The 24849-nt window shown below is 44.3% G+C and overlaps 9 protein-coding genes across 9 annotated transcripts; 3 read left to right on the top strand and 6 right to left on the bottom strand.

Moving 5' to 3' along the window:
- Positions 1-779: 779 nt before the first annotated feature.
- EAF01_006049 (uncharacterized protein) lies at positions 780-1543 on the bottom strand (the record flags this gene model as incomplete). Its single annotated transcript, XM_038914303.1, has 3 exons — positions 780-821; positions 886-1129; positions 1194-1543. 3 exons carry the CDS (start codon positions 1541-1543, stop codon positions 780-782), a joined length of 636 nt encoding a protein of 211 aa, XP_038770752.1.
- Positions 1544-1953: 410 nt separating this feature from the next.
- On the top strand, positions 1954-4613 carry EAF01_006047 (uncharacterized protein). The gene is made up of 2 exons (XM_038914301.1): positions 1954-2478; positions 2584-4613. The coding sequence occupies exons 1-2, from the start codon at positions 2158-2160 to the stop codon at positions 2956-2958; spliced, it is 696 nt and encodes a 231-aa protein (XP_038770750.1). The 5' UTR covers positions 1954-2157; the 3' UTR covers positions 2959-4613.
- On the bottom strand, positions 3241-4313 carry EAF01_006048 (uncharacterized protein; the record flags this gene model as incomplete). The annotated part of the gene is made up of 2 exons (XM_038914302.1): positions 3241-3375; positions 3429-4313. 2 exons carry the CDS (start codon positions 4311-4313, stop codon positions 3241-3243), a joined length of 1020 nt encoding a protein of 339 aa, XP_038770751.1.
- Positions 4614-4976: 363 nt separating the features above from the next.
- EAF01_006046 (uncharacterized protein) lies at positions 4977-5911 on the top strand (the record flags this gene model as incomplete). The annotated part of the gene is made up of 3 exons (XM_038914300.1): positions 4977-5067; positions 5186-5306; positions 5497-5911. 3 exons carry the CDS (start codon positions 4977-4979, stop codon positions 5909-5911), a joined length of 627 nt encoding a protein of 208 aa, XP_038770749.1.
- Positions 5912-6337: 426 nt separating this feature from the next.
- Positions 6338-9253, bottom strand: EAF01_006045 (uncharacterized protein; the record flags this gene model as incomplete). Its single annotated transcript, XM_038914299.1, has 3 exons — positions 6338-8410; positions 8458-8932; positions 9021-9253. The coding sequence occupies 3 exons, from the start codon at positions 9251-9253 to the stop codon at positions 6338-6340; spliced, it is 2781 nt and encodes a 926-aa protein (XP_038770748.1).
- Positions 9254-12573: 3320 nt separating this feature from the next.
- EAF01_006044 (uncharacterized protein) lies at positions 12574-12981 on the bottom strand (the record flags this gene model as incomplete). The annotated part of the gene is made up of 3 exons (XM_038914298.1): positions 12574-12672; positions 12724-12789; positions 12850-12981. 3 exons carry the CDS (start codon positions 12979-12981, stop codon positions 12574-12576), a joined length of 297 nt encoding a protein of 98 aa, XP_038770747.1.
- A 1423-nt stretch (positions 12982-14404) lies between these two features.
- Positions 14405-16271, bottom strand: EAF01_006043 (uncharacterized protein; the record flags this gene model as incomplete). Its single annotated transcript, XM_038914297.1, has 4 exons — positions 14405-14805; positions 14857-15104; positions 15198-15791; positions 15862-16271. 4 exons carry the CDS (start codon positions 16269-16271, stop codon positions 14405-14407), a joined length of 1653 nt encoding a protein of 550 aa, XP_038770746.1.
- Positions 16272-18083: 1812 nt separating this feature from the next.
- EAF01_006042 (uncharacterized protein) lies at positions 18084-21614 on the top strand. Its single transcript, XM_038914296.1, has 3 exons — positions 18084-18280; positions 18504-20270; positions 20322-21614. The coding sequence occupies exons 2-3, from the start codon at positions 19085-19087 to the stop codon at positions 21284-21286; spliced, it is 2151 nt and encodes a 716-aa protein (XP_038770745.1). The 5' UTR covers positions 18084-18280; positions 18504-19084; the 3' UTR covers positions 21287-21614.
- A 351-nt stretch (positions 21615-21965) lies between these two features.
- Positions 21966-23159, bottom strand: EAF01_006041 (uncharacterized protein; the record flags this gene model as incomplete). Its single annotated transcript, XM_038914295.1, has 3 exons — positions 21966-22626; positions 22708-22931; positions 22992-23159. The coding sequence occupies 3 exons, from the start codon at positions 23157-23159 to the stop codon at positions 21966-21968; spliced, it is 1053 nt and encodes a 350-aa protein (XP_038770744.1).
- Between the last annotated feature and the right edge of the window lie 1690 nt (positions 23160-24849).

Below are 24849 nucleotides of genomic sequence, written 5' to 3'. Positions count from 1 at the left end.
AATATCGAGCAGACCAACAAGATTTCCATGAAAATTACGCCCAGGATGAGTTTTTGCTTCTCTGAACAGCCAGCCAAGACTTCATGGCTGTTTGCTGTCAGCTTTTTGCCTATTAATATTCAGACCTCTCGGGAAAATGTCCTTGTCCGCCACCGCTAAATTCAGATAATCTGTTTCCTGTATGTCAATATCGGACTTCCTCTTGTGTGACATGGCTTGTGTTTGTTCTCCTAGTATACGGGTTGCACCGGTGTTGATCCCCCCAGGTACGTTATCGAGGTAATTTCCTCTTGACTCCTCGAGCATGGTAAGATGCGTGGCTTGAAATTCAAGTCCAGAATGCGAATGTCAGCATTTGACGAGCCCGGCGTCCAATCGGTGCTGATTGCCAAGTTAAGCTGAGATTAGGAAAGCTTGGGGTGATGAGTATATAACATTTGGAAAATTGAAATGTCACTCCGAGGTACCAGAAAGTCCCAAGAAAAATGTTAGTCAGGTTCCAAAACTGTTTTTGATGTTTATATTACATCGTACATTAATTTATGTATTTAATCCAAGTCCAATGACAGGTACCCTCAACCCTAACATCGCTCTCCACTATCCACAACCTCTGCAAAGTCTCACTCGTGTTACGCTTCTTGAGTTGATGGTACCTATTTTTGTTACCATACCGGAAGCACAGCTTGCGACGACATCTCAATGACCGTCCCTAATTCCGCGAAGGAGGGAATTTTCTACCATAAGCAGACACAATGTTAATCTGCCAATCATCCACCTTCTCATACCACACGTTCAAAAGTTTTCTGTATTGGTTTCGCAGCCTATTATCAATCAGTATGAGAATTCCATTCTTCGAAAAATGGGCGCAACAAAGTCCAAACTTACATCGATAAATTTCTCCAAATCTTTGTCAAGATTGGCTAGATCATCCTTCCTCTTCTTATTATCGGCAATCAAGCCTTGTTTCTTCTTCAAAAGTCCTTGTCTTTGTTCTTCCAACTTCAATCGTTCCTGATGTTCATGATCTATTCTTGCAATCATAAGCGCATTCTCATCAGCGTCAGCGTGCTCAGGATGTTGCGCTAGGAATTCATCGACGGGTATCAGGGGAAGTTGCTGATATTTATGACTGTAGAAGATAGCATTAACGACACTGCCTAGGTTTATACTTTTAAATTTGACCGGAAACTCACTCATATGATTCGCAAGCAGCAATCTCTCCCTGTAAATGTCGTTGTTCATAGTATAGATTCTGAAGTTGTAAATGTAGCCTATCTACTTCTTGACGCGCTTCCGCGGTTAAAGCTTTTGTTTCTCGTGCGCCGGCATGAGCATCACGATGTAGACCTCTCAATTGTGCGAGATATGTAAGGAGTAGTTTTTGTTGTTTAGAAATCTGTAGTAGAACTTCGTTCGACGGAGGGGAGGTTGTGGATGCAGCCGATACGAAGTCTAGGAGAGCAATTGCTTGTTCCCGCGTCTGATTCGAAGTTTCAAGTGCAAGCTTGAGGGATGGGTCTGTGATTATTTCTTCGATAGCCATTGTGCTGGTATTCGTTATTAGGAGTTGGAATTGAAATAAGAATTGAGGGTGTAACTTGTAAAGTGATTTGCATTCAAGGATTAATTGTTGGAGAGAAATCAAAGTGCAGCCTTCTCGTTCAATAAGGCTGAATTCATCTTACATAACCTGATAACGAGCTAGCAAAATATATTCCTTGGCAACCTCGACCCCACCATCGATATGAACTCGTCGACTTTTTCTCCCGCAGGTATCAAGGAGTTCTGTGGGTAATTGTAAGAATTGTTAAGGTAGAAAATATGTAAGAGAGATATAAGGTCTATTCACCATCACCCATATTGTAGAGTCTTGAAGCGGATAGTTATAGATCTAAAAAGAACCTTGGCTATATTTATATTGACTAGTCCAGCCCTAAATCGCCATAGACTCCACCCAGTAATCCCCCAACTCTCATAATTCATTTCCCCACCTCACAGTTTTTATTTCATTTTACACCCCTCTTCACAGGCAGGCCCACACTCGCTTTCTACAGTAACATAACCTTACCCTCTATATAGTTGATAATCAACCATATTAACAAAACTTAACATCAACACAACAACCTCCTCACCAGCCAATTCCATCTCAACGCAAAAATGTCACCTCCTCAAGCTAAAGCTATAGTTCTCATCTCTGGAAATGGCAGCAATCTACAAGCACTCATTGATGCTTCGCAAGGGACCAATGACGCGGAAATCACCTTGCCATATGTGAAGATAATCCGAGTTATCACAAATAGAAAGGCGGCGTATGGAGTTACTCGTGCAGCAGAGGCGGGCATACCAACAACATGTCACAATCTGTTGACGGGAAAGTACCATAAAAAGGATGAGAAGGGCCCCGCAGTGATAAAAGCTGCGCGAGAAAAGTATGATGCGGACCTTGCGAATCTCGTGATTTCAGAACAACCTGATATCGTGAGTAACCATTTTCATTACTGTTCCCCTTGATTCTTTCAATACCCTGACCTTGTTCGGGTTTCAAATCACTTTTCACATCTCTTATGTAGTAACAATCATTAGATTATCTGTGCTGGTTGGATGCATATTCTCGCACCAACATTCATTGACCCCCTGACTGCTAAGAAGATACCAATCATAAATCTTCACCCAGCACTTCCAGGCAAATATGATGGCGCTAATGCTATCGGAAGGGCTTTCAATGATTTCCAACAGGGCAAGTTGGAGAATAACAAGACGGGCCTCATGATTCACTATGTGATCAGTGAAGTTGATCGTGGAACACCAATAGTAGTCAAAGAAGTGGAGTGCAAGAGTTCTGAATCTTTAGGGGACCTTGAAGCAAGAATGCACGCAGAGGAGCACAAACTTATTGTTGAGGGAACAGCGATGGCAATAAAAGAGCTCTGGGCTCAGAGGAGTAATGTAAACGCTTGAATTGTTATTTATAAGAATAGCAATCATTAACGAAGCCTCTTTCCCCCTTTCGCACATCGCTTCATGCTGCTATCCAGCAAGCAAAGTCATCCACGCCTAACACCATTCAATTTCTCAAACCCAAACAAAATGCTAGATGATGCTGGGAACACTGTCATCAGACTCTGTTATCGCCATTGGAGGATTGATCTCGTCATGCAGGAACATTTTTTGACCAAATCGGTCCTTGGAGTTTTTCGATCAATGTTGACGCTTCGTCTACAATCATTGTTGTCATTCTATTCATCGTGGAAGAACGTCAGGTATTGGTTTCCTTTGGTCTTCGACCCAACACATGTACATGCTCACATCCTTTTGAATCTGGCCCGGTATACTGGGTTTCTGTATCAATTGAGGTAGCCAACCTTTGGCATCCGACTATGCATCTGTTAGCAAACTATACAGCACAAATGTGTACAGAGGATTCCTACAGCAGTAGCCATTATCCATTCTATCTCCCCAGCTGTACCACTAGGGTTAGTACGAAGACAACATCGTTCAATCGATGCGTAAGCCCCCACAACTTGACCCTTCTTTTTGGCGGAGGCAAAACCGGATTCTTGAAAACTGGGATTTTGTGACCGGACACTGGCTGAATCGGTTATGGGTATTGAAATAACCAAGAATTCACTCTTTCCAGGTTCGTTATGTGATGCAGTAATCAGTACCTCAGGAAACTTTCGTTCAGAGACAACCGGGGGCTTATGAACCATTTCTACAACTTCCATTGAGATATTGTTCCATTGCTTGTCACCAGCCACAATCTCCAAGTCGCTCGTTTCCCAGTACATCGCTCTCCTGCTACTGGCGAGCACAGAGTGACACCAATCCTTCTCTCTCTCGAAGTGTTCTTGCTTGATGTGGAGAGTAAATTCGTCCCAAGAAGCTGTATTTGCTTCTGCTTTATTCTCATGAATACTTCTTCTGGCAAACCAAGTCTCCCCTTCCTCATTTGCTTTCTTTATTGCTTTATCGTGTGTTCCATTGCAATAATCTAGTTCTTCCTTGGAAACGACGCGTTTATACAACTCAACACCCGTCTTGGATTTGAGAAATGTCCAAGGTGGTGCATTCTGGACCATTCCATTGAAGAACGGGCTTGCCTCTTCGAGCACTGCCGTTATAAATGCCTTCGCATTTTTAGTAGGATGACCACTACCGTTCAATGCCTTTATAGCTCCACTGGCTACTTCAATACCTATACCTGCCTCGGGCAACTGGGAATAGGAGATTCCATTCAGTCGTATCCAAGGTCCCAGTTTGGAAGAAACACTGGTGGGTTGGGACGCAGGAGTAGGATTGGTAGATGACGCCATTGTGTTAAAGTCAATTAGAAATAAGACTCGGAGAAACTCTGCTATCAAGTAAGATTACCACTGGTCAACGAAGGAACTCGAGCAAGCGTATGTGATAAGTATCTCTACAGCTTTCATATCAAAACAACCCCTTCCTACACGGAAAGTACCACCTTACTATTTTACCGTCGTGCCCTTTCTGGAATTGGGTCTGAAACGGCCCTGGGGTGGCGGGAGGTGTAGATGGTCCAAGCTCCTTGATTGATATGGATGATTGAAAATGCCAGCATTGTGATACCATACAATAACCTTAATAATGTTTAGAATCATATCTCCTAATGTTAATCGAGTAGATGTAGCAGTTCTAATCAAGATTGCAAAAATTCCGAATCAAAATAATGAATGCTCCATTTGTAATCGAATATTACAAACAGTACATGCCTACTTACCCACTAGCTAACCAGGAGAGATTGCGGCACCATTGATCAATGCACCTACATCCCTCCCATTTTTATCTACCCCACCAAAAACCCCTCCGACTTCTCCAGACCACAACTAATAAATCGTTCATTCTTCCACACTCACAGTCAAACAAACAAACAATCAATCAATCAAACAACCCAACCTTCAACCTACCCACCAACCCATCCACGCACCCTCAACCCTCAACCCTCAACCCCAAAGATGGACACCTCCCTCAAAGGACCCGGCCAAGCCCAAAAACACGACGGCAGCGCCCTCCGCATCGGAATCGTCCACGCGCGCTGGAACACCTGTAAGTATTTCCCCTCCTCCCAGAATTGTCCACCCTCTCCTCTCTTCAATCCCAGCTTATAGCGCAAATCTCACCACACTACCTAAATCATCCATCCACTAACCACACACACACTTAGCCATAATCGAGCCGCTGCTCGCCGGTACAAAAAAGACGCTCTTGGCCAGCGGCGTCAAGAAAGCGAATATTGTCGTGCAATCCGTGCCCGGGAGTTGGGAATTGCCAATTGCGTGTTCCAAGTACGTGCATATTTTTATCCTATTGCTATTTATTTTTTCATTCGTACATACATACATACCTATGTACATCCCTTGACTCGCATCTTCCAAACCCCTATGAACCCCCTCTCCTCCCTTCCCGCAAACTCCAACCAACCAAACAAACAAACAAACAAACAAAACTAACTTCCTCCTCCCTCCACCTCCCCAGACTCTACTCCGCCTCTCAAATTCAATCCACGCAAAGTTCCTCCCTCTCCGCCGGCGACCTCCTCGGCTCCTCCACCACCGACCTCACCTCCCTCCCCACGCAATCACAAAGTACCGCCTCCACCGCGCCCTTCGATGCCATCATCGCCATCGGCTGCCTCATCAAAGGCGAAACCATGCATTTCGAATACATAGCCGAGAGCGTTTCGCAAGGTCTGATGCGCATTCAATTAGACGCCGGTGTGCCTCTTATTTTTGGTCTCTTGACGGTTCTTACGGAGGATCAGGCGCTCATGAGAGCGGGTGTAGGGACAACCGAGAAGGGGAAGGGACACAATCATGGAGAGGATTGGGCTGCTGCCGCTGTGGAATTGGGTGTTAAGAAGAGGGAGTGGGCTGCCGGAAAGATTGCATGAGGGGGAATGTGATGCTATTCATAGTTTGGCTTGAGTGATGAAGGAAAGGAGGAGTATGGATTACTGGACGATTGGATGATTGAATGATTGGAGCATTTGATGTGACGCTTTGCTTCTAGATTTGATTTTGATTCACAGAGGACCGCACGCGTTTGCACTGAAAAAAGAATGGCAAAAAAGAGTCGTTGATTAATTGGCGGTATGAGTTCGATCATTAAAACAAAAAGAAAGATCAAAAAAGAAACCCGCCCAAATCTGAAGAAAATTATATTACTACTATACAAGCAGTCATGCCATAGGTATGATTTCCAGTTCAATGCCCCAAGTCTTACAACGCCAAAGTTTTCATGCTATATATCACAAAGCTATCCCCTTCAAATGCACATGCAGAAGCACCTAATAGCGAGTTATCCACCCATGAGATTATTATTGCGTGTAACCAAGCATTTCCGAGAGACCGTTAGTATCCTTTTTTGATTTCCAAATAGACTTCTTCTGCTCTCTCTTCTTTTTCATTTCCGCCCATCCTTCTTCATCATCTTCATCATCATTATCTACTCTCTGAACGGTCTTGATTGTCGAGGCATGCTTGCTGTCCCAACCACCAATGGCACCAGACATGGTCGCGGTTCTTGATTTGGCATCGGTAAGAGGAATCTGTGAGACTGGTCTATATCGACCAGGCAATCCGATATTGCTTCGTTCGGATGGCGCTATTGATGGAGCATAACCGTTGCCTTGAGCGTGTGGTGATGGTGCGAATCCTTGTCCATTTTGTTGCTGCAACCAAGGCATTCCGCCAGGCTCAAGCATACTCATAGTACGTTGTGCGCTTCCTGGTCGCAGATTTGGGCCCGAGTTGCTAGTGGGCAATTGCTGACTTGAAGGTCGTTGCATCTCACCAAAGTTTGGCTGAGACATGTGACCCATTGGTCCCAATTGACCCAGTGGACCAAGCTGTGGCGCGCCACTGGGGGGTGGGGTACCTTGTCCACCTTGATTTGTTGCCATCATCTGCATAAATTGCATCTGCATCTGCATAAATGATTGCATTTGTTCCGTCATCCGGATCTGAGCCTGATCGCCAGGAGTGAGCAGTGGCTGAGGCATTCCTCCCATAGGTCCCATCTGGCCCATACCTAATGCGCCGCCTCCCATGGGGACCTGTCCCATCATTGGTGGAGGAACCATGCCAGTGAAACCGCCAGGAGGCATCTGACCATATCCAGGGTTTGGGCTTCCTCTCCGCGCGGCTCGAGAGCGTTCTTCCGTGGCAATGACACCTACAAGACCTCCTGGAGGAGCAACTCTGTTTGGAGTGCCGTTGATAGATCCTGGGCCACCATTTCCGAATGCTAGCGACTCTCTATTTGCTGGATAGACGAGGCCTGCACCAACAAAGGGGTCTTGAGGCAAGTTGCGAGCAAACACAGGCAAAGGTCCTCCGATACCTGGAACACCTTGAGCAGCACCTCTAAGATTAGGGTTTGATCCCACGCTAGTTAATCTGGTTGTAGGTGGCTTGTTCTTATTTGGGAATCCGTGAGCAGCAAGAATGGCCAAAGGAACTTCTTCATCCTCCTCCTCTCCATCCTCTGTCGCACCGTCGAGTACTAGGTTGGGAGTACTTTGGCTGCTAAACATTGAAGGGCGGGATGGGCCCGGCGAAGGTGTCGAGTCTCCGGTGACTTTCATCATTTGTTGTCTGTATACTGACATGTGAGCCTCCTGCTTTCGTCGTTGCTTGGCAGCATTCTTGCTCTTCTCGGCTTCGTCCTCATCGTCATCGTAAGTTTCTTCCTCTTCCTCCTCAGCTTCTTCATCTTTCGGGCGCCCCCCAACGCTTCTCAAACGCTCTTGATCTTGTCTATATCGTTCGAATTGGGCCGGTGTCATAACCTTGTTCACTGGAGCTTGCCTCGAAGGAGGGGGAGATTCTGACCTCTCCTGGAATTGCTGAGCTAAATCGGCGGATTCAAAGAGATCTTCATCTTCCTCTGGCTCGAGGAGCTGTGTTTTTGCAGTCGCCTTGGCGTTATATGCTGCTTGAGAAGGGAGTGCCCAGCTTTTTCGGGCCTGCGGATTGCTTGGTGCTTCACCCAGATGTCTGCTCGCATTGACAGACTCGCGCAGGAGTGCAGCGTCCTCGTCGACACCATCAAATTCCAATGTGGAATGGCGGCGCATGGAAAGAGCACTACTTCTCTTAAGTGTCGAGTCGGGGCGAGGCGCACTTGAACGTGGTCTTGGGATGGCTTGGTTTCCATCAGTTTGATGCAAAGGTCCATGTCTTGGAACCGGAGGAGGTTGGTGAGCAGGAGGTCCCATATGACGAGTGGCCACTGGAGGTGGACTAGTATTTTTCATGAGTCCATCATTTGATCCCCATGAATATGGTGGATCTTCGACGGTTTTCCGTTTGTCAAGTATGAGGGGTGAAGGTTGGTTAGCACGACTAGCAGAGTACGACTTCAATGCTGGCTCGGGTGGGAGGATTTCCTGCTTCACGTTAGTAAGTCGACGTTAATAGTCGAGACTCGACTTACAGGGCTCTTGGCGAATCCTCTGACGCCAGGCGAATCTGGAACAGCATTTCTGCGGTGCGCCATTCCAGCAAACATATCTCCAAAGTCGTCACCCATTGTCAGATCCAGATCTCTCTCTCCGAGTTTTGGTGGTGTAGCCGTGCTTGCGTAGCTGGATGCAGTCACTGCGCGCGTTCGACTCGAGGCGCTATCGTCGCGAATAGTTGGGGAAGGTGGTAGCTCGTCTGATACTTTTGATGGAGAAGGAGTGGCTTTGTTTCTACCCCAAGAGAGTGTTCTTCCAGCGTTCTTCAGAGAAAATCCAGACGATGTCTTTGGTAACGGCGGAAGGGGAGCGTCGCTGTGTCTATCATGTGGTGTTCTCCAGTCTTCGTGGCCAGGTGTCTCCATCGATGAAGGGGCTGTAGATGCTGCACTTAACCTTGAAGAATTATCTGTGGTCGATGCGGTGTTCGTATTCGACGCTCCACTACCACTTGAAATTTATCAGCTTATTATGCCAAGGGTGTACCCTAGTTGGAGGTCCCCTGAACCTCCCACCCAGGTGGAATTTCAGTACTAACCGATTGACAGTGTTAACTTTCATGCCCTCAAAAAGATTGTCCTCCTTGTGCGGGTCGGCTGTACCGCTTGCTCTAGCAAATTTGACTCCACCGTCGAAAGATGGACCGGACTTGTGAACCCCAGCTTGAGGGCGCTCGAAAACCTTAAAGGACGATTCGACGGGAGGTTCGGGATTATCCAATGCATTTGCTGTCGACTTGCGTCGCCCAAAACTCTTCGGAATTAAAGGCATGTAGTTTGTATCTATTGTTTGGAAGACGAGATTGCCGGTCTCGAGCTTCTCAGTAGTAAGGACTGAAAAAAGGTATCCAAATAGGGGATACTAGGCTCGATGCCGTTGGTATGTTTGATCTGCAAAGGATTGAAGTGTTGGAAGGGAAAATTCACGAATCAATGTTGCAGAAGAGAAGTCATGAACATTGAGCTGAATAGGCAAGTTTTCGTTGGCAAAGACGTGTGCGAGAAAATTGTGAGAAAACGGGTCTATTGCAATGGCCACAGGCGAGGTTAGCAAGATCCTTTTAGAACAGATGAAAATGCAAGTCTCCAGTGTTTCGATAGATCGGCCGATTCATCAAAGGCCCATGCTGTTGTGAAGAGAGACCGGTGTAGTGTAGGTTTGAATAGAAGCAAGCCAATGTGGTGTTATTCGCCGAGTGTATCCTCGGAGGGCAAGGATGGGTGAGAAGGGTGGTGATGGAAAGATGCTGAACAACTCTTCCAAGCCACAGCAAAGATTGAATATGGACAAATGGGTAGTGAATGAACCTTGACCTAAATAAACATATTTTCTTATGGCTGCCAAATGGATTTTGCAGTTGGACGTCTGGCGTTTGGGGAAAGGTACGTGGTATGTAGTAGAGCTGGAAATTTTTGGGGATTGTTGATGTTTATAGGCGGCAATTTAAATATAGAATTGAAAACCAAAGTGATGTTTACTTACTATAATAACGAGAGAATGAGAGCCAAAGTGCAACGATAAGACGCAAAAAGAAGAAAAAGAAAGGAATAAAAAAAGATTGGAGATGAAACAGAAAATTCAATAGTGATTGATGGAAAGAGAGCGATGGACTTGATTAGACAAAATGCAATGTCTTTAAATTAGCAAGATGTAAAAGGGCAATCAATTATTGAAGAATTCAATTCAATATGTTGAAGTGGTGTGATGTTTTTTTTATTAATAAAATGATCGGGAGAGAGTGGATGAGTGAGTGAGAGGATGAGTGAGTGAGTGAGTGAGTGTGTGAATAGAGGAGGATGATAAAGTAGGTACTCCAGCTAGGTATGTATGTAGGTACCTAGGTAGACGAGGCAGGGCAGGCAGGATGAGGTGCTCAAAGGACCTAGTAGGTAGGTAAAAGAAAACAAGACAAGAATGAATTCTGTTAATGAATGGGGGATGGATAATGGAGAACGGATGTGAATGTTAAGGTTAGAGAGAACCACTAGGTACCTAGGTATAGACTATTTTCTTATTAGTGCTGTAGGTAATCGAGTAAAATGCTATCGAGGTTGGAATGTTTGGAGATGAGAAATTCATGGGTTGCTTGGGTGAATTGGTGAATGGGTGAATGGGTGAATGACTGGGTGATAGTTTATTACTTTGCTACAAAGTACTCAAGGAGATACTGAGATACTGGGTACTAATAAATTCTAATGCGACGAGTAATACTAATACTATTTTTTTTTTTTTCTTTTCTTTTCTTTTTCTTTCTTTTCTGCCTCCTTCCTTTCACCAGGGACCGTGGGACCCAAGGAAGTTTATTCATATTTCGCACGGAGGACTGGCCTTATATCTCCTGAGCTGTAAATGATCACCGTGTTCCCCTTCAAGGTTACCGTAACGCATAGCATATTTATTACCAACTACCTAGGTGGGGAGGTGAAGGCATAATGATAAGTCGGCGTTGCTCATCTATACTGTGTAAGTGCAGGAACGGATTAATCAATTATATGTGGTCATATGTGGTTATATGTGGTTATATGTTTCGTGATATCTGCAAAAGCATTACCGACCACTACTCCTCATTATGCCTAGATTGATGCAGTCAGGTAAACGCTGGGTTGTCATTACTTGCTAGTCCAGGCACAAGAATTAAAAATATTACTTGGTCCTTTGACATCAATGCAGTCAAAAAGGCTGGATTGATCTTCTTGACCGAAAGAAACTTTTCCCATCTTCATCTTCATTTGCATTTGCATCTTCATCTGCATCTTCATCTGCATCTTCACCTTCATCCCAAGGTCTTCTGTCATTGACTATATAGAAAAGGTAATCCGAGCACATTTTGACATATGTAAGACTACAATGTATCATCTATTGTCACCCGCCACCTCCTAATCACCATCACATGAATGCTTCCAACCTTGCTCCAAGATCTCCCATCACATCTTCCCCTCTTCTCTCCTCTTCTCTTCTCTCCTCTATCACCAGTCCATGTTTCTCTTCTTTGCATCTCTACATCCATCATTATGTATGCCCTCATGTATCGTCCTTCTTTGGTTCGTGACCGTGACACCAATGGTAAACCAAAAATGCATCATGTCTCCATCCTTGAGCATGTGTAGAGTATGCTGGACTGGATAGGTCGAGGGAAACAGAACTTCTACTCCTATTCTATCCTCTTGCATGACGCTTTTCCCAAAGATCTCTGACCCCTGGTTCCTTTCGGCTGTTGCACCAAGAGAAGTCTTTCCCAATCCCAATCCCAATCTCAATCCCAATAATCGAATACAGTACCTTGAATTCTGTATGATCAATGCCAATGCCGTGCCGCGAGGAAACATTCAGCCACCTATCCAATCTCCCTGTTTTATTACTATTGGGTATGCACTCACCTCACCTCACTACTACTCTGTTACTTATTCGTCCAACACTCTTTTTACGAGCCAGATTAATATAGCAACTCTACCTCGAGCCTGCCTACGAAAAGCCTCGAGTTACTAGACATTAATATCTTTGATATCTTCAAATCTCAGACCTCAAACTTAAAAATAACATTTCGCTATCTACATATTTTAAGGGGCTCGAACTCCACCACCGCGCATTTCAGAAAATCCATCAAATCGGAACCCACAAATACGAATCTTCGCCGGACCCGAAATCTTCTCGAAAGTTGAAACCCTTTCGACATGACGTCTTTTCCGCATTCCACTAATAATAATTTGGACCACCATGCAATCAATGGCTGCTGTAATACGAGTTTGTAGACCTTTTGACTTTTTTTAGAACCTCAAACCTCCAAACTTCATCCAACCGAACATTCATTCCTCCATTCACAATAACAATAACAATAACAATAACACGTGAATTGATCGACACAGCCTCAAATAATAATCGGGAAACGCGCAAACAAGCCACACAGTACATACATACGATTCCGAAAATAGAAATCATTCAAACCTCCCATTGTCGTCTTTCACCACAATTGGCTGCTACCTAGACAACCAACCGTCCACCCCCAGCGTCTAAACAAAAACCCTTTTATCCCATCCCAAATTGATACCCGAATGAAAAGCCATCAAGGAGCCTCCAATCTCCTTTTCATATATCTACTCCTTCATATCTATTAACTTTTCCTGCTGCACTATTGCAACATCGCCATCATTCGCCCGATAGATGGTTCTCAATTGATTATTGTGGATGAAAATCTGTGGATCGGATCAACATCAATCTATTTCGAAGAAATTCTTCAACCTTACGACGACTGGCCGGCCCCTTCTCCTTGGACTGTGTACGATCGTGTGTCCATCAAACACTCCAGGACCCTGCTTTGCCTATTATTGTTCCCTATCCGTGGGTATCACACCCGCCGAAGATCCACTTACATTGGAGACGACTCCATCGAAACATCTCAACTCCAAACTTCGCGATCCTCGAAATGCGAATCGACTCCATTTTTGTGTGCACATCAACCCAACAACATATTCTTGCTTGATTCCTGTCAACATCAAATCCATCATCTAATCATCCCAGTTTCCAAAACTCGAGGCTAACATCACCACCACTGAACATTAAATATTCTTAATCCCCCCTAACCCTCTCCCCGCGCCGGCGTCTTCAATCCTAACCCTAGCCCCTCCACCAAATACAGCAAAACCTCTCTATAAGAATACCGGTTTTTGTAATCTTTTTTAAGAATATATAGAAGTATCCTGATAGAGAGGCATCCGACTCATCCCGACCCAGTAATAATTTAGTTCCAATTAATCCCGATCGGGCTATACAGTAACATTTTTTAGGTTTCAATAAAATCTCTCTAAAATCTCTTCAAAACTTTCATATAATAGTTGATCCTGACGATTCTATCAGTCCACTAAGAATACACGTAATCCTGAGACTACAAAATATAAGGATATCCTAATGAAGGGGTTTTAAAAATAGAGGTCATTTTTAGGCCTAAAAATTTTGAGGACCGAAAAATATTAAGGATAATAGAGGGTATCCTTATAGGGGGGTTCCTTATAGAGAGGTTTTGCTGTGGATATATATCTTTTCTCCTCCCGTTTTCTCCTCATCAGACGAATAGATTAGCATTGGAGATATTCGAAATAAACAAATGAATGAATGGTTGATGGGTTGATGAGTTATTTGATAAGTTATATAAAATATTACTGGATAGTGTTAGAGAATCGATATAAGTTATAGTTATACTACCTAGTTACTATTTGAGATATCTTTAAAGCGACTCTTGTCATTCTTATTTTTATTCTACATCCTACCTACCTACCTACCCAATCATCTACCCATTCCACTTCTCTCCATTCAAATCCCTCTATATCCCTCCATCCCTCCATCCCTCCATCCCTCCCCAGATGAAACAACATCCCTCTCACAATCATAATCATAATCATCATTCCATTGCCAGAAATACTGAATCTTCTACCCTAGACCTATCCAGACCTATCCAGACCTATACCTATACCTATACCTAGATATAAGATATAAAATAACCACATAGTATTCACATACATGAATACATGACTACATACCCTTAATAGCATTACAATGTAACACTTACCTAGATACTCATATACCCATACATACATGTCGATGGGTCCAAAAAGGGGGGATTGAAATCATTCGCTTGAATCGCTTCCATTGTGAGGTTGGCTATACGCTGTAGTTAATGTTCGAGAGTTATATTATTCAATTTAGATAGAGATGATGTTCATTATTGTGTTTTACTGTATCGTGTTTTGTTATGTTGAATTGATAATAATCTGTACAAAAGATAATCACGATACAGGTTGCTACGCCGCAGGCATACTCCCCTGTGATATCATTCAAGAATCAGAAAAGTCTATCGGCATCATGTCCACAGCCATCTCAAAGACAATGCTGAAAGAGTAGCAACCACCTAATTATGCTTGATTCATTCATTCATTCACCCTGCTGCTGCATATGCGTGGGCAAATTCCAGCCCGCATAATCCTGATGAACAAACGCTCTGTCAACCGTGGGCACCGACTCCAACACATACTGTAGCGATTCACCCAAATCGTGACTATCACGAAGACTCATACTTTCATCGAGCACGATATCGACTTCGACGTTTAGTTTATCGCCGGCGTGGTATGCTTGCAAACCTTGGATTTGCTTGATGGTGCGTGCGAAACGCATGGTGAGGTAGAGAAGAACATTGCGTTCGTCGGCGGTGGCAGCAGCACCAGTGAGGTTACGTATGTGACCGGCGGATGTACCGGCCCAATTTATGATGACGAAGAGGGAAAGGAGAAGACCTCCGAGAGCGTCGAGCCACCATAGTTTAGCGTAGAAGCCGACTGTATGCTTATTAGATTATGAAGGGGTAGGGAAGATATTGATGAACATACCAAGGGGGAAAATGATACTGAAAATATTAAAGATAACGTCGGTCATGGCATCTTGGGCAAGTGCTTGGACACTAGAGTTCTTGATTAGACGACACCATAGCCAACAAAGTGCCTTGATAAAAACTGTTGAGGACATAATAACTATGGCTGGTAGAGTAAGCTCGATAATGACACGATCGTCTGAAGAGAGTCGATTGAAACACTCTAATGCCACTTGAATGAAAGATGTAACCATGATGACACTGAAGCTATATCGCCATTAGGTTAGCCTTTGATCGAAAAGATGAGATTATATCAACTCGAGCGCAAGCGAAAGCTATGAGTAGAGAGGGCTGCCTTACACAAGAACACCAATTGGCTCAAGGCGCCGGCGGCCAACAGGATACGAATATTGATCTTGACGTTCGATCATTTTGGTAGTTGTAAAAACGATGGCAGTGCTGAGGAAATCCAATGCCGCATCGACAAGACTAGCAAGGACCGAAAGAGAGCTTGTCAACACAATGACCGCAATTTTTCCAGCTAGAAGAACTGTATTGGCTACTAGATTGATATAAATCGCAATTTGCACAATTCTATCACCACTCTCCACACTGTCGTCCTCCATGCCGGGGATTTCAGGTTTTGGTCCATCGCATTCGCTGTCTTCCTCGGAGAGAAGAAGAGGCGTCTCCTCCGTAACCTTATAGATCTCTCGGGGTGTCCGCTTGATTCTTCTCGGGACAGATCCATAGCCGTTGCCATTAGTGGTGGGGGTTTCTGATTCTGGGGGTGTACGCGGTTCTTCTGATATCGTCGTGGGCACTTCAAATCGTCCACTGCATGCATTGTGTTCGTATTCATTGAGGAGATCATGAGGAATTGAAGAATCGAGTAACCGATCAATATAGATGTATTGTTGAATGAGAGAATTGGTTCGTTCATAGTACTGGCGTCTGTGAGACTTATCAGTTTTTGGTCATAAGGCTGATTGTTTGTGCTTGAGTAACACTTCGAGTGACGTACATCGGCTTCTTCATGCCTTTTAACTCTTCCTCAGTTTTCCAATATCTCTCCCATTTATATCGAGGATTGCTATTGCCAATAAGGCGTTGACTGCGCATCTGTGGTCCATTGAGCACAGCACTCAAACGTCTCTCACTGAAATCATCGCGGTCGTCAAATACGCTACGCGGGCGCTCTTCATCATCCAACGAGTCTCGACCTAGTATTGATCCAGACTGCCGCCGCATGGTTACCAACGATCCGTTCGATTGATTCTTGATAAGTTTGGTCAAGATGCCCTGCCCATGTGTTGCCATAGGGCTTGTGCTTTCTGTACTGAGTGATAGCCAGCCCGAGGGTCCTTGGTATCGTCCAATCTTGCCAATTTGTTTTGGCGCGCTCGAAGAGGATGGGGGGTTATCGTCCGTCATTATGTTGATGATAAGTATGAAGGGGTCATGAGTTTATGGTCATACTGAAGGGTTAAGTTTGTTTGTAAGATATGGTGATCAAACATGCGCGGATCAGTGAACCGCAAAGAATCTACAAAAGAACCTACCTACATGGCAAAGAAACTGTCAAAACTGCCAAGCGACGGGGCCATCTTCTTGATGCTGCAGAAACGCGGTTGCCGAAAGCCTCATACCAACATTCTGAGCAAAGAAATGATGATGTGCAGTATCTAGCTATAAAACTTGATAGGTAAGCTTACAGTCTTGCATTACCTACTCTTTGAGAAAAGTATATTGAGGATATATATTCTTACCAAGTTATCATGGTGTTTGCGATTTTCAATCTACATATACAGAGTAGAGTTAATAAGTCTTCGGAAAATATCCACTTTTCTACATGCAAGACCAATTTTCACTAGGAGCATTTGTTGCAGACATGATGACACCATCAAAAGTTTCATGGTGATTCAGAAACAGAACACACAGTATGTGTTAGCTAGTACGTTTTTCAGAGACTCTCTTCAAACAGCTCATCATGAGTCAATTGATGAAAAGAGGGTTGGTTCATGATAAGCAAGCTGCATGTTGGTGGATCACTTTCTTCAGCTATATTTTGAAGCGTTGCCAGTCAGTCCCGTCTAGCAGGTTGGCTTGTTAGTATTTAGGTTTCATATTGCAGATACATATAAATACATCTGCCATAGCCTCGTACCAGACCTTCGCCAGACTAATCAACATTGATTGGATTCGAGTGAGCCAGTCAACTTCAGTTGGACATTGAATGACACAAGAGACGAGTTTAGTTCTATCCACATTTCCATATGAGAGTGATAAAATGTATTCATGTAGCTATTGATATCTTGGCGAAAAGGGATGTTGAGGTAATGGGAATGGAATGGGTATTGGAATACGAGCGAGTACGGAGGGGGAACTTCATCAACAGTTGGACGCGATGGACGCTTGCGAAGCGTGCGTACCAATTAGATTCGATAGGGAGGTAGCAAATGTTCCTTGTACCTTACATTCATTCACGAGAGAAAAGGTACCTACCTACCTACTTGTTGATCGTTGAAGCAACCAATCCAAATCAAATTTATATGTGTGCAATGAATCACTACCAAACACTTGTGCACTAACTCTTGAAGGAAGATTTCCTACATCAACCAACAAGTGAATCAACAAACCATTTATAAAGCAAATGATTTCTTGTACTTTACATCTCCACATGTGACATATTTGACAAAAAGCGTGTTTTCGTACGAGGTCTAGAGCTTTGGCCATGATGATTTGCGTGCTCTGTAACTATAAGGCAAATCCCAAGCATTATCGATGAGCGGGAGGGGGCCGCTGGTTGGGTTTGGGATAGTTAAGTGAAAATGTAAATGTTACTTCAAGGTTTGAATTGACTCTTTTTCAAAGAAAGAAGCTCATAGGGAATACCTGGGTAGGATATCAGATCTTAATTTGAATATGATTACCTACATGTATAAAATTGATATAATAATCTTATCTTGCCTACTACCAATATACCAAGCTCTGTGAATAATGTGAATGTAAAGTTACATAGCTTTATTGTCCTTTAAATCTTACTCATTCACAATTTCACACGGTTGTAAGATTCACAATAATAGAAAATGGTGTATTGTGTCTCTTACATGTAAGTACCTACCCAATAAGTGAAGTTAGTATATATATGTGAAGCAATATCAAACCAAAATTATTTCATGAGTTGGTTTTGTTGTTTTGTTCTTCCAGTAGAGCGACCTACATACATACTCGTACATACTACACACACGGAGGTTTGCGGTAAGGCTCTAAGCGATTGTAGAACTGGACTGTCCCCCGAAACGATAAGCATTTCACGGTCATCAAATGTATTAAACAAAATCAACAACTTGCGACCCTCATACAGACACACTCAGTGTGAATAAGATTGTCTCACCAAGGTTTAGAGACGCACGAAATTTTGGACATCTTACCATTCTCATGTAAGTCGATATTGTCTCTTGTCGGTTGTTGGTTGGTGTAGTGTTTTAGGTCCATCTTTGGGTCGTGAAGTCGAAATAGACTCGAGTCGACAGGCAAACTCATTTGGCTCTCAAACCATGCGCTCAACGACATTCACCTATACGTGAAAGGACTGTTATTGTCGCAGGCATCTGGCCTTAGATATGACTGAATAAGTTTGCTAACACATATATGTGGTCCCAGAGGAAGGAGCGGTTCACAAACGCAGATTCAATAACCCCCCACTCCATCGCGAACGACTTGACTTTAGGCGTGAAAAGATCTACTACCGCGACCAAGTCTGGAAACAACATCCAACATTCTGTTGGCGCTTATTCTTGAGTTACAATACTCGTTTTGAAAGGGAATTCTACATCAGGAGCCCGCACTTTCGAAATCATTTCTTTCGACTTACATCAATAGTCTCGATAGTAGTCTACGGCACAAGTGCAGAGCGCAATCGCAATCCCATTATCGAGATTACCTCATTTCGCCTTTGATTTCCGCGGGATTTCCCCTCCAAAGCTCTAAAAACAACGACCATAAGCTCGAACAAAGAACTGCATGTTCGCATAGCTCCCTTGCCTACACAGGAATTCAACAAAGTTTCATAGCTATTTTGGAAGTTCAATCAATTTAACCAATAACTACTTGCGATCTGGTTGGATATCCGCTGCTAAGCCTCATTGACTTGCACTGCCACCGTGCCTGTAAGGCTCACTGCTATACTCGACAACCTCGCAGCATTTTGATATTTTTAGAAGAGGAGCAAACAAACCTTCAGCATGGATTCGCAACGTGGAAGATCTCCATCTGGAGGTCACCAACATATAAGAAATCATTCTCCTTCTCCACATGCCTTCCAAGATGGTATGAATGGATTAGGCATTGCTTTGGATCCTTCGAGTATCAACCACCACCAACAGTTTCAGAATAACTTTAATACCCAAAACACAACACTCCCTACATATGTTGATAACAACGAATTTTTGAATCCAACTCAACAATTTACTCAAAGTGGGCTCGGTGATGCCAATTTTGCACCAAGCCAAGCACAGGACTATTCTCAATTTAAACAAGAAGATCAATCATCATTTGCTCCCCCGCAGCGAAGTTTTACCCAAGAGCTTTTAAGTGCCAATTTTGACGGAGACTTCTCATTGTATCCCAATGGTGGACAAAACGAGCAATTTGACCAGTCCTATTTTATGAATGAGCTTGCGCCTCAATCTGGAAATCCATCCATCAATCCTGCAGAATTGTCCATGTCACCCCCCGCGCATACACCAACACCACCAAACTTGTTGCAACCTGATATCCGATCACCAGCTTCTGCCCACCAATCTCCTTCTTTTAATCAAGGTCCCTTTCAACCATCACCAGGCCATTCACGAAACGCATCGCTTGGTCCAGAGAGTGCAGCTTTTCCTTTAGTACATAATCCTGGTGACTGGAGTATGATGCCCCCGCAATTCACAGGCCATCGCAGAACTCCATCGGAATACTCTGATATCTCTTCCGCCGCCCACTCCCCTAACCTAGGTCACCACGATAGCTTTGAAGGAATAGACCAACAGCACTCACCGATGCAACATCCTCAAGATTCAATTTATCAGGACGTTCTCGCAATCGGCTCCTTCTCTTTGACTGATCCAAGTCCTCACGCCGGAATTAGTCCTGCTCATAGTCCTGCAATCTCACCTAGACTCGGACCTCAGCAAATACCAAATATGGATCAACAAAATGCATTCATGCTAAATGCGAATAATGGTTTTCCCTCCCAAAACATTTACAATCAAGGCCAAGAATCGTTTCCACAAATGCAACACAACAGTTCTCTAGACATGGGCCAGGCGCAACAGATGGTACCCCCTGAGATCAACGTCGAGTTTGCCCCAGCATCAAGACAGAACAGTTTCGACCCTCCCAAATCAGCTCTTGATCAAGACGCATTAACTCCACCTGACCGAGGTAAGTTGTATATTGATACTACCTACATGTGATTATAGCTAATTCCTTCAGGTCGTCGTAGGAGAGCTGTCTCGGATCCATATAATAGCCCGCGTCCTCACAGTCCTTCAAACGCCTCTCCTTTGATGAGAACTTCTCTGTCTCCATTAGGTCATGACTCATCGGCATCGCGCTCATTATCGCCAAATGATCGATCTGGGGCAACTTCGCCTGGCCGACGTCGACAGTCTACATCGTCATTACCAAATCGAGATTATATTCTTGGTCTTGCAGATCCTGATTACCAAGCTGTATCATCCGATAATGGCAGTGCAAAGCGAGTTCAAAAACACCCGGCAACATTCCAATGTACCCTTTGTCCAAAGCGTTTCACAAGGGCCTACAATCTCCGCTCCCATTTGCGTACACATACTGATGAGCGACCATTCGTTTGTACAGTTTGTGGCAAAGCTTTTGCACGTCAACATGACCGGAAGCGTCACGAGGGCCTTCACTCTGGAGAGAAAAAATTCGTTTGTAAAGGCGAGCTTAAGCAACACGGCCAATGGGGATGTGGTCGCCGCTTTGCTAGAGCTGATGCATTGGGTCGGCATTTTAGATCTGAGGCTGGCAGAATCTGTATTAAACCTTTATTAGATGAAGAGGCTCTTGAGAGACAAAGATTGTGGCAAGAGCAAAGGATGCAAAACATGCACATGCAACAGCAACCTATGGGTCAAGATGCTAATGGCTTCGCCGTCGACTCGAGTGGAAATTACGGCTTACCTGCTGCACTTCTCGCACAATACCCTGCGCTTGCCAACTTAAGCTGGTCAGAGATTCCTCAAGGTGACAACAATATCGATGATGATCATAGTGGCAGAAGCAGTTTCGATGCCAGCGGCTCTGAGTATTATGATGAGGGTGACGATGGAGGATACCTTTCTAGTGGCCCCGGTCCACAACATGTTTACCCTCAACCTCAAATGACGGACGCATACAATACTGGCTACTCGAGTGATATGAGTGGTCGATAGACTCTTTGTCATGGTAATCAGCACCAAGCATATATGCATTGATTTCCTTTTGTTTCTTCACGGCTGTCAAATTCTAGAGGGGGCGGGGACTTTTAGGTATTGATGAGTCTTTTTCATTTGGCGCTTTAGATACCACGAATTCTGTTTCTGTTGGGTTTTATGTCATGGCTTCTGCGGTGAGCGGCAGTCGCTTCGTTTGTCATCTTGGTGGAGTTTTCTTTTGATTTTGAGGGGGTTGAGATGATTCAGATAGTTGATTCGATTCTGTGAGGGTTCCAGGGAACGAATCTAGAAATGATACACTGTTAAATTCATGCATAATGATCGTTACGTGGTATGTGAACTTGGGGCTATCATTCCGTGTATGATTTTGTATAACGTACTTGAGACGAATGTACATGAAAGTGCTATAGGGATTTGCATGACAAAACAACATGAATTGGGTAAAGACGAGGCAAAGGAGCCCTCAATAAGTCATGATAATATTTTACATTTCTGTACGACCATGGGAAGGAATTGAGTCAATAGACAAAAAATGCACAATAAAGGATAAGTAAGGTTTTCATTAATCATATCCAACTTTTTATAATATAAATATGCTCAGCTTCCTATAAGCGAGCTAACAACTCTACTACTCCATTTTTTTATTAACCGTATTGTACATCCAAATTTCCTGATTTTACAAAGTATAAACCAACTTCTCCCCACTGACCTTACCCTCCTTCATCGCTTGCATTCCGCTCAAAACACCCTCGAAGCCCTGGCCAAACTTGTTCAGGGTCACCTTGTGAACCTTGATTTTTCCATTGGCCAAGAGGCCCCGGGACATCTCCCAAAAGCTCTTTGCGAATTCAAAGTCCTCGGGCTTGGCGGGGATTTCGGTGGTGCCGAAGGTGAATCTCTCGCCGAGACAGGTGTAGCCGAGGGTGGATTTATTTTCGACCTTGGTGTTGTACTTGTGGACTTCTTCGGTGGCGACGGGGAGGAGAGTGCTGTAGACGCCGCCGGCGGAAGACATGGCTGAGACGGTGATCTGGGTGCTGGAGCCTTCGGACAGACAGTCGAAAGCGTGTTTGATGTTGTCGTTGGTGAAGTCTTTGATGTCTTGCGAGCAGGTGGGGGAGTTGTAGTCGAAGACTTTGTCTGCGCCGAGGCTTTCGAGGTAGGCGAAGTTGCGGGGGGAGGCGGTGGTGACGACGGTGAGGCCGGAGAGTTTGGCGTATTGGATGGCGAGGGCACCGGTGGCGGTGGAGCCGCCGTAGATGAGGACGGGGAATTTGCTCGAGGCGGGGGAGGTGGGGAGGGGGAGTTGGAGGGATTGGTAGAGGCCTTGGCCGACGCTGGGAGGGAGTATGTTAGATGAATGGATTCATGGATGGAGGGGTGAATTTGGGAAGATCGGAAGGGTCTAGAGAACTTACGTTGTGATTCCGACACCGAGGGTAGCGGCTTCTTCAAAGCTCAGGTTGTCTGGGATCTTGATTTGGTTGTCACCCTTTGCGGTGATGATGTTTCCGAACGCTCCATCCTCGTGATTAACCTCGTTTCCTCCGTGGCAGAAACCGCATACACGATCGCCCTTCTTGAAGTCTTTGGTAACTGCACTTCCGACCTCTTCGACGACACCTGCATAGTCGCACCCGACCTTTAGAGAGAGCTGTTAGCATGGTTTGGTATAAAAAAAAAAGGAATCGCATGGACTTACTCTAGCTCCGTTGCTGGTAAGCCATTCAACGTGTTTCCAGTCGGTTGGGTTCAAAGCAACAGCCTTGGTCTTGATCAAGAGGTAATCATCTCTAAGTTTTGGGATTGAGGCCTCAACTGCCTTGGCCTCTCCAGGCTTCTGAACGACGATTGCTGTGTTTGATGGCATTTTGAATTTGGTATGTTGATAGAAAGTACGTTTTTATATTGTGAACGGGGTATATTTGGTATGGGAATGTTCAATTGGTATTCTGGAAGGGATGTAGGAGGGGATCAGGACTTCTTTTGAAGTACACACAGCGGGTAGTCTGCAAAACATGATTGATAATAATCATGATCTAGGAACGGAGCTTGAGCTCATAGAGTGGAGACGGAAAACTCAATTAGATCCTCATCATGGACAAGTTGAAGATGGGAATCGGTGCGGGGGGGAAGTTTGTTTGGCTGGGAATTTTTACTTTGACATCACTATGCCCCTCTCTAGCATGGTTGTCTAGGTATGATGTACATGACTACGTATCTCGCATAGTCAACGGACAGGTAAAAGTTCAGTAAACAACGTGGTAACGGCCGTTGAACCTCGGCAATGAGGAGTATCCCGATTTTACTTTTTGCGTAAAAATCTTATTTGCAAATTGCAAGGCCTGAAGTGAAACGCATCAGAGGCATCTAGCATCTTCTGCGGATAAAAACATCCTCCGTAACATGCCTGGTCTGGAAGGACTTTAACTTATCAATCACTCGAATTGAAGTCCGAAGAACTCCACTCTTGTGCGGCGATATGATTTCTCTTCAGATCTGTGTGTGTGGCAGTTCTCTGTAGTTTTTACGAAGTATAAGAGCGTCAAAGTGCTGCTAGAAGCACGGCGAGATTATTGACCCGAAATTTGTGGACTCGGAACTTTGGTTGATTTTCGAGAAATGAGAGGAGAAAAAGTATTATAAAATAGTATACACTTTCCACTACAAAAGCATGAAATACTCAAAGATAAACGCGGCATATATCAAAATAATGTTTCTACACGATGACTTCATGTTACTTCAGGCTGAAATTGAAATCCATGATATTGGGATGAATGACTGCTAGCTAAGCCACCTAAAGTAGACTTACTTCAGTGACGGTGTGGATGGTGATTTATCTCAAACTTGACTCGGGAATGGGCCTTTCTCGAAGCATTGAATGGTTTGTCTACAGTGTTGTGGTTTGCATCATGAACAAGAATTACAGATATTGGCCTTTCTGATCACTAGATACATCTCCCCTCTATACACAAATACAGCCTCAATACTTCGTAGCGTACCGATCTATGATGACTCGGACCAAAGAAGACATCAAAGGCACGTCGGTACCCGCGGTTTGTTATACTGTGCATATTCTTCAAACGAATCAGAGTGTTGTTTTCCCACGATGCATCACATTTCTCGTTGCCACCTCGACCCAATTTCGAAATGTGCAGTGTCACCAGCCAACCAAACCCATGGCGAGGAAAGAGAAATACCTACCAACATCCCCTTATGCATGAAGCCAACTGTATAATGTACTTTGATGAAAATCTTCATATCCTTTCTACTTTTCAATCAGCTCTTCCTTTTTGTGGCTTTCTATCTAAGCTTTCTTCACCCTCGCTCAGCCTCTCACAGCGACGGAGGGATTGAGGAGAAGGATACCGCGTATGTGCCGTTGTGTGGTCGCACTTCCATTCATTCTCTCAATGCTAATTCTTCGTACTTTATATCAAGGAGCGGTGTAGCAAATACACCTACTTCCCGTAGGTATTATTCGTAAATATGTAAAAGAGTCTCAAACAGTGGAGAAGAGTGAGATGGAGATGGCGAAAAAGGTGCCCAGGGCCAGAACT

The sequence above is a fragment of the Botrytis porri genome, assembly GCF_014898465.1.
Source record: "Botrytis porri strain MUCL 3234 chromosome Unknown BPOR_007, whole genome shotgun sequence".
NCBI classification, from domain to species: domain Eukaryota; kingdom Fungi; phylum Ascomycota; class Leotiomycetes; order Helotiales; family Sclerotiniaceae; genus Botrytis; species Botrytis porri.
Note: the sequence above shows the minus strand (reverse complement) of the source record. Positions and strands in the feature narration are given on the sequence as shown.

Bases quoted from the DNA above. Each gene is read 5' to 3' on its own strand.
- EAF01_006047 (XM_038914301.1), top strand. From the start codon at position 2,158: ATGTCACCTCCTCAAGCTAAAGCTATAGTTCTCATCTCTGGAAATGGC. The intron at 2,479-2,583 runs GTGAGTAACCAT...AACAATCATTAG, and splicing joins TTTCAGAACAACCTGATATC to ATTATCTGTGCTGGTTGGAT.
- EAF01_006042 (XM_038914296.1), top strand. From the start codon at position 19,085: ATGGATTCGCAACGTGGAAGATCTCCATCTGGAGGTCACCAACATATA. The intron at 20,271-20,321 runs GTAAGTTGTATA...TAATTCCTTCAG, and splicing joins ATTAACTCCACCTGACCGAG to GTCGTCGTAGGAGAGCTGTC.